At 35.7% G+C, this 8,869-nt stretch overlaps 1 protein-coding gene and 1 pseudogene across 3 annotated transcripts; one reads left to right on the plus strand and one right to left on the minus strand.

Moving 5' to 3' along the window:
- The first annotated feature begins 3,902 nt into the window (after nucleotides 1–3,902).
- LOC112290724 (malate dehydrogenase [NADP], chloroplastic-like) lies at nucleotides 3,903–4,667 on the plus strand (annotated as a pseudogene).
- A 1,460-nt stretch (nucleotides 4,668–6,127) lies between these two features.
- Nucleotides 6,128–8,238, minus strand: LOC112280794 (uncharacterized). Of its 3 annotated transcripts, none has more exons than XM_024516648.3 (3): nucleotides 7,722–8,238; nucleotides 7,251–7,500; nucleotides 6,128–6,924 (listed from the first exon to the last, which is right to left on the minus strand). In XM_024516648.3, the coding sequence occupies exons 2-3, from the start codon at nucleotides 7,392–7,394 to the stop codon at nucleotides 6,523–6,525; spliced, it is 546 nt and encodes a 181-aa protein (XP_024372416.1). In that variant the 5' UTR covers nucleotides 7,395–7,500; nucleotides 7,722–8,238; the 3' UTR covers nucleotides 6,128–6,522. The 3 variants fall into 3 exon arrangements, with proteins under 3 accessions (XP_024372416.1, XP_024372405.1, XP_024372410.1); XM_024516637.3 differs by having other exon boundaries at nucleotides 7,251–7,558; nucleotides 7,722–8,134; XM_024516642.3 differs by having other exon boundaries at nucleotides 7,251–7,577; nucleotides 7,722–8,057.
- Nucleotides 8,239–8,869: the final 631 nt, after the last annotated feature.

The raw sequence follows: 8,869 nt of genomic DNA on the forward strand, positions 1-8,869 counted from the left end.
GAAAGTATATCAATACTTTGTGTTAAAATTTTAGGTTGTTTGGACAATCCAATCGTGAGATATGAGCTATTGAAGTTTAGAAAATATTTCTCATAAGGATATATAAAGTTTTAAGATACTTTATCATACATTTGGATGTTTTTTTGGTACTTGGGCTTATGTTTTGATGTAATTGTCCAAAAATAGAAAATATTATATATACAAACCTGATATTTTTATATCTTAGACTTAATTGGGCATTTAGTAGCAGCCAGAAGCTCAGCACTTTCTTGAGACAAAATCTCTTTATCCCGACACCATGTCAAAGAAAAAGTGATAAAATAGAAATAAAGAAGTAAATCTATTAAAAAGAAACTGGAATGGCTTATTGCCAAATGACAAGAAAACTTGTGACTCTTGAAACTAGACTAAAAGTAAGAAAATAATTGATAAGAGTGAAGAGGGCTTCATTCTTGTCTCTATATATACTATCTAACTAAGGGCTATATGGCATTATTCTATAGGACTTCTAGTATGTATTGACTTTGTAGGACACATGCCTTGACTTACAAGGCAAGTTTTTTTTATATGTTTATAACATATTTAGCTTGTTCTTCAAACTACCAATATAAATGGCACATGGTTAACTTCTTGACTAAGTTTTTAACCTAAAAATAAACAATGGACATCTATAAAATCAAAAAAATATCTATAAAGCTTTTAAGAAGCTTCTTTAGAAGATATTATAGAATTAACTTACTTTTACTTATATCTACCTACTTCTACTTATTTATACAGGTAATTACTAGCTTACATGTGTATGTCTATGACACATATGTATGCCAATGAATAAGATATTCTAACTTATTTTAGTGGCACCTTAAATCTAATAATTCTTCCACCTTGAACTGTTGATTATTATCCACTTCTATAAGAAAAAGTGGAATTTTTCTTCTTTTCAAGATATTCACTGTCTAATATGGCTTAAAAAGAGTCTTTTGAAATATGGAGTAGATCTTTATAGACTTTGGTGTTGTATTGAAATTATTTATAGTATATAAAAATTAACTAAAATAGATAATATATTTATAAATTTTGATGTACTTTAAAGTAGTTAGTAGGTTAATTTAAAGTAATTAATATAAATAAACCTCAAAATATTTTTTTTTACATTTTGAGGTTTATTTATATTGATAAAAGTATTTAAATTATATAAGATTTAGATATTTAGTATTAAACTTAAAGAAAAGATTGGAGCTCATAGATGAAGATCTAAATCTCTAAAAAACTTATTTGGAGGGATGAAAGCAAGGTATGGATCAATGAAGACAAAAGGTAAAAATCTTCATCCTTACTAGTCAAAGGCCATGCCTAATATGCATTCAGTAAACTATCTGTGACCATAATAAGGATTTTGGAAACTTTAAAAGAAGAATTCAAAAATAAAAAATATGGATTATAAGATTTAGAATTTGGACTATAATTTGTGTATAAATTTTAGAAGATTTAGTATTATAGTGATGAATTTATAGCCGTTTGAAGTTAAGGTATCTTTTTAAGACATATTATTGCTCTTTTGAGGATACTAGGGATTTTTTGATAGATTTTAGAGATCGAAAGATGTGGCCACAAGGGTGATTTTAAGATCTATATCTATTGTAAAAGAATTTCTATCTTTAGAGTTTGTATGAAGAATTTTGTATGCATTGAAGATAGCAGATGTAATTCAAAGATAATAAGTGAGTTATTTTGTTGATAATAATAGTTGGAGCCATATCTTGAGTTTTCGGATGATATTTTGGCTCAAAATTTTCAGAAGTATGTATTATTAGGTTAAAAAGCTACATATCAAAGTTTTATAGTGTTTGAGTACTTAATTTGTGAGGTATGAAAAAAGTTGTACACATGTATATATAAGCAAGGGTTTGAAGTTACTTTTAGGATTTTGATAATATCTCAAGATTTATGACGAATTTATAATTAAAATTTGTTGTAGTAGTTGCTAAAAATATATTTATACTTTATGTAAAATTTTGATTTTTCAAGATGATCCGATCATGAGATATAAATTGTTGAAGTTTGGAAAAAATTCATGTTAAAGATTTACAAGGTTTAATAATATTTTTATCACATTTTTGGTGACCTTTGATACTTAGGGCTTATGTATTGATGTAATTTTTTTTAGAAGGATAATTTTATATATAAAATTGATGTTTTATTTATTTATTTATTTATTTATTCTTATATTTAGAGGCTTGGTTGAATAATTAGTGATAGCCAAAAGCCTAATGCTTTTTTAAGGCAAATTCTCTCTACCAAAACATTAGTAGATATAATTGATAAGCAACAAGATTGACTTGTTTTTTAATAGGAAAAGGTCCAAACGTATACCAATCCAACTTATCAAAAGGATGAGTAGTCTTGATATTGAGACAAAATAATCATACTTTATTACTTATATTAAATTATGGTTGTTTCTTACAATAAGCATTTGCATTAATCTTTTGTTGTTTTTGGGCTCCCTTTATATATACTATTTTTGTTGCATGCAGCTCTAACAAATGATTTATTGAATTTTTTTTTATAAGATTATTAACTTTTAAAAAGTCAAAAGTATAAAATTATAGATGATAAGCATAATTAGCAAAGAAAGGTGTTTGTTGAGTGGAAGAATGTACCAAATTATTGTATGCAAACTTTGCCAATGGTAAAAGAGTTATTAAATTATCTTGATGATAGTTGATGGTACACCTCAAGTACTCTTCTAAAATTTGATTCACATTTATTGTTTGTCTATTAATTTGAGGATGAAAAGCCAAAGAGAGCTTAATATCTACCTTTAAAATCTTAAAAAAGTTTCTCCAAAAACTTGATATGAATTAAGTCTTCTTATCTGATATAATATCTTTAGGCAATCCACTATCGTATGGCATGATTTGCTATTTGGGAATACACTCGGTATCTAGGTGTAGAGAGTATAGCTTAAACCTTTATATGAATCTTGTCTTAGCTTTCAAAACTCCTTTATTTTGCATAAAATTCAAAATATAACAAAATCTCTTCAAAACATATTTTTCCCGCAAAGGATTTTCTTGTTGCAAACTTTAGAAATTCATAATACTTGATCTTGATATTCAATTTGTTTAAAATTTATAGAATAGGTAGAATTCACCTTTAACTTTTATCACAAAAAAATCCAATTGCAAATTCACTTCCAATCTTTTGACATCTAAGAAACCCTAGCAGATACTTTAAACCCTAATTTACAAGCATCCGAGCACTATTTTCTTAATGTCTTAATAATCCAATACTCAAATGTCATAAAACTTATGTAAAAAATTTAATAACATGAGTTTACACATTCCTTAAAATTTTGAGCCAAAACCTTATCAAATTGCTCAAGATATAGCTCAAGACACAACCATTAGTAAATCGAGTCACTTACTACCCTTAGATTGCATGTGTTGACTTCAAAATCCAATAACTCCTTTATTTCAACTTGGAATCCAACAAGCAGTATGTGAAAAGTATAGCCGCAAAAGTGATCTCTCTAGTAGCAGTTGCCGATCCTCAATTGCTATTTGTACGCGTGCGTTATACCAAAAAGAGTGACAGTAGCTTCCAAATCAACACCTTAACTTTGAGCCCCTATATCTCCTTCATATAAACTTTAAATCATACAAAACTTGCACCAAAACCATAGCCAAAACCTAAACTTACTGACAATAGCCTTCAAAGCTCAAATGGCTCCAAAAAACTAATCCTAATCTCTAATATGGCCTTGGGAAGCCTCCTCAAAGCCCATTGGTCATGATTTTTGATCAATAGGAATAGAGATTTTCATCATCCATCCCCATTCATCTATATTCGGCTTCATTCTTGTCTCCATACTACTCATCAGCTCGAAGCATCTGGTCCAGGGAATGGAGCAAGCTGACTTGCTTGACATGAATGGGAAAATCTTAGCGGAGTAGGGCAAAGAGTTGAACAAAGTTTAGAGCCCTGATGTGAAGGTTCTGGTAGTAGGAAACCCGTGCAACACAAATGCTCTGATCGAGCTGAAAAACGCGCCTCGCCTGAACCCCTTGAATTTCCATGCTTTGACCAGACTGGACGAGAATCGAGCCAAGTGTCAGTTAGCTCTCAAATCCGGTGTCTTCTACGACGACGACGTCTCCAACGTTACAATCTGGGGCAATCACTCCACCACACAGGTCCCCGACTTCTTGAAAGCTAGAATCCATGAAGCGAGGGCGGTGGGCGTGATCCAGGACTAGAGGTGGCTCAAGAAGGAGTTCACTCCCAGAGTGCAGAGGCGAGGAGGGGCACTCCTTCAGAAATGAGGTCTATCATCCGCCGCCTCGACCGCCGTGTCGATAGCAGATGCGATCAAGTCGCTCATCAATCCCACCTCAGAAGGAGATTGGTTCTCATCAGGCGTGTACTCGAACGGAAACCCTTACGGAATCGCCGACGATCTTATCTTCAGCATGCCGTGCCGCTCCACCGGTGACGGAAACTGGGAGCTGGTCACCGAGTGCGAGGTGGATGACTACTTGTACGAGCGCATTAAGAAGAGCGAGGATGAGCTGATTGCAGAGAAGAAGTGTGTGGCGTATCTCACTGGTGGTGAGAGGGGTATCTGCAACTTTCCAGACGGTGGCAAAAAATTGCTCGGAGATCAGTGAAGATTTACGTAGGAGTCTCGATGCAGCAGCTGGTCCTGACATTGTCTTGATACGTAAGCAAAACGTGTCTCGCTCAGGTAGACGAATGCACATGTCTTCCTCTTCCTACCTATCTAGGAGAGTGTAGGAACAGCAAGAAAGGTCCACCAGTGAAGAGGAGGAGCTCCCTTGTGGATTTTTGGTTGGGTTCCTCTGCATGTACACTCTCACATTCAGAGGTCGGGTCTTGTCACGGTAACAGTCATGACGTCGATTTGGAGAAAGTTAACACGGTGACAACAACGATTAGACATTGTTCATAATTTGACAGAGAATCAAGTTCCACTGTTGCGACTCCGCTCCTTTCGACGGCTAGAAGTTCATGTTCATGAAGCGAAAACACAGAATGCAGCTCAAGGACCATCAACTCGATGGTGCACAGACTGGTGAACTTTCTGTTCAAGGGCTGCGACCTTTATTGTTGCTTACCCTGCTGAAGCATGAACAAGATGATTACCTTTTGGAGCTGGCTTCGTCAATTGAGGCTAAGTTTCTTCTCGTGTCTTGTAGATTGAAATCGTTGTAGCATGTGACACAATACTGAGGGAGAATCTGCACGGAATGACCACACTTGAGCACCGCATGGTGATGATTTCTCGAAGAGCTGCTCAAGAAAGAATCACTTTGTCGGTATTCCCAAAACAAAAAAAACAAAACAAATCAAACAAAATACACACAATAAAAAAATTAAAAAATAAAAGATCTTGTGTTACTTGAAGCGATATCAAGGAAGATATGGCTCTAAAAAGTTATAGAATACCTCGAGACAAAAGAAAAATTAAATGTTGTTTTTCTAGAGAGATAGTTGTGCTGTTTAGCTTCTTTAGTTTCTTTTCAAGATTTTTTTTGTTCCTTTTTGGATGGAGAATATCATACCTCAGGCTAAGTATCAAACAACGAAGCGGTATCTTTTCCCACTCGAATGGGTGACTTTGGTAGTGTTTGGGAAGTTAATTGTGTGGCGAGAATCAAGACATTACTTCCATGGACTTGAACACACTTCTAAGCAAGTGAGGTAGCAATAATCACATAGAAGTTTTGTGAATATCATTTAGTTACAAGCAATGCTAATATGCAGATTACTTTGTCTTGTCATCAATGGTCCAAGATTATCCGTTGAGTAATGTTGGCGCCGTAGGGGAAAATGGTGACATTGTAACATATTCAAGTGTAATTGAATGCCTAAAGAAAACAATGCCACTTCAACATGGCGAAATCGACTGTGCTGATATTTTCATCAACACTATTGAGCACATCACGTGGTTCGACAAATTAATGATTACTGCCGACTTACAAATCCCTATGCAATTGTCAAATTGTGACGCCACCAACGGGATTGTGAGACATCATTTCCAGATTTCGGCTAGCCACATGGATTCACATGTCCAGGAAGATGCTTCAGATTTGAATGTGAGCATGGACACGAGTTACAACACAACCACAACTGAAACAGCGCCGTTATTATAATAGTATGGTACAGAAAGTCTGAATCGAAGCTAGACTGAATGAAGTCGGCCCTACACAAATACATTCAAGCCCTAAGGAATTTTAGCCGAGAGTATTATCCTTCATTCTATAATGCTTTCATCGTTGCTATTGTGTTGACTTTTCTTTTTACGTTTTTTCCTCTTTTTTTTTTCTCTTTTTTCTCTTTTTTTTCATAAACCTTACTTTGTAAACGTATGTTTCCAGAGCAAAAAGGGTACTATTCCATACTCTACAACTTCGCAGAAAAGACTTGAAGTTTGTCCTTGGATAAAAACAGTAGAGGGAAAATATAGACAAAATGGAGTTGTAGTGAGGTCATAGTAAGGGATCATGGACAGTTTGAAAGGCGCGGTTTTTTTTGACGACTTCGCCGTGGCACACGTTTAATACGCCAGTCTGAGGGTGGTACTGTCCCGTTCTCCCCGTAGAGCTTTGCAAGTTCTTGCACATATTCAACCATTTCCTTCATTGTCTCCACACCAGGGTTCTCCTTAAAAATCAACAATTTTGCTTCAGTCTCTGGATTATGGTAATTCTTTCGTTTCTTTCTGCTGAAGAAAAGCTTTCCCACATCCAGGGCTCTTGCTGCTTGAAATCTGGTCCGGAAGGTCCCAAGCCATACTTTGCCTTTCCGATAGCTCTCATCGGTGACCATTTCCTTCGCTATTCTGATCTCGCAAGAAAACCTGCCATTCGGCCTTCTTATCACTCCTTTGGAGACCTTGCAGGCCTGAAATGCATGTTGGCGACGTTAGATGAATAGCATGATCATTTGTGCACGTCAACCATGCAATACGACCCCAATTCAATAAGATGTTCAACCATTACATCATTTTTTATTCTATTTCTTTTTCTTTTTAACAGAACTTCGAAGTTTCTGTGAAAAATGAAAAAAAAAAAAAAAAAAAAAAAAAAAGCAAAACAAAACAAAACAAAAAAAAAATCATCTACAAGTTAATGTTAAAACACATCATATTGACGAGTTCCGGAATTACGTCGTGGAATTCGACAAGGAGGTCAGGGTTGTCCTACTTTGTTAAGTTTCAATAATTTTACCTTGCGAAGCCGGTACAAAATACAGTAAACCTTCCAATGATCTCGCCTCGTCAGAATGGTCACAGATAACTCTGGCAGAGAAAAGTCGGGGTCTAATTCTGGGAGAGAGTTGAAGATTGTTTGGAAGTCGTTCTGTGAATCCATGGTCGGAATGTCGTTAATGGACCTAGATTCTCTCGTGGGGGAGGCCGAAGATTCCTAGACTGCTTGCTTTTCAAACAAAATTTCTAGAATGACCAGATTGTGCAGCCTGCCGCAAAGCCGTCTCTGAGATTCAGGAAACCAATACTCACTCCGCCCCGTAGAGCCTGTAAAGTCAACCGCGTTCTATAAAATATAATCAATGAATCTTACAATTGCAACATAGCAAATTCAAGATATAGTCTTTACAAAAGCCAGTGAATTGAACTACACAGACTTCTACTGCGACATTGAAGCGAAGGATGGTGTTTGTAAAACAGCCTGGCTCACCAAGAATGTCCGAGTCTCTCTTCAAAAACAGCTTCAGCGCAACATTACTCACTTCTCTCAGCTCAAAATGCAAACGCACACAAAGCTGCAAGTCTTATTCGACTCCTCTTCAGAACTGCCTCCCTACGTGATCGTCACAAAAAACTGAATTTGAACTGCTCCATCTTCCACAAGCTACGATTGCCAACATGCACAAAAGTTCTAGACCCTACATTCTGATGCTCAGTACTGGCCTTCATCCTTCATGATGTCAAATTCGGAGGAAACTTCAACCCACACAGCTCCCGATGAATCCACCACCTATTTCTCCCCGTACCCACAATTTCAAGTACGCCCACCTCTGCAATTGCAGTAAAGTGTTCATAATCGAAACTTAAAAAGAACGGTATTACCGACTTTTCGATGAGCCATGAATAAAAAGTCTGTACAGTTTTAGGGTTTGTACATTTTGTTAACTGTACAGACACGTAAACAGGAGTACATGAAACAGCGGCGCAATCGCAACATCGATGCTAGCGAAAATTCGGAATTATCCAGACGCCAACGCGAGGATGACTCGGTCATCCACTCATACGCTTGTGCTGAAAACCCTAATTTCGTGCCGACAGGAAAAATACTAATTGTAATGGTCAATAACGCATCGGTGTGGCGGAGGACTCTCCCCAATCCTCTTTCGATTGTCCTCTTTCATGTGATGTCTTCGTCCACTTTTTGGGTACATTTACAATGCAACTCACATAAGAATGACGCTTTATTCTAGACAAGGACAATGAATTTTTTTAGTACTTGTACTCAATATTTCGGAAGTTGTGATACTCTTCTTCACTCTCTTGAGATATGGATAACATTAAGTGTGCAGAAAAGAACTGTGTTGTCAAAATTTCTAATGTGAAAGATGTTGGTTTGGCATTCCTTGGAAATGATGGTAATTAGTTTTTTCCTTTTTTTCCTTTTCTTTTTAATAAGATTTGGTAATTCGTTTATTTTAAAATACAAAGATATTACATTTTGAAGAATTATCAGATTGCGTGGAGTTGATTGGTCATTCTTACAATTGTCTAAAACTTATTTCAATAACTGAAGCTTGATTGAATTTCTAATTGAAATTCTAATTTATATTTATTTTTCAAAACAACGCTAAAACTATT

The sequence above is a fragment of the Physcomitrium patens genome, chromosome 1 (genome assembly GCF_059467195.1).
Source record: "Physcomitrium patens ecotype Gransden chromosome 1, ASM5946719v1, whole genome shotgun sequence".
In the NCBI taxonomy this organism is placed as follows: Eukaryota; Viridiplantae; Streptophyta; class Bryopsida; order Funariales; family Funariaceae; genus Physcomitrium; species Physcomitrium patens.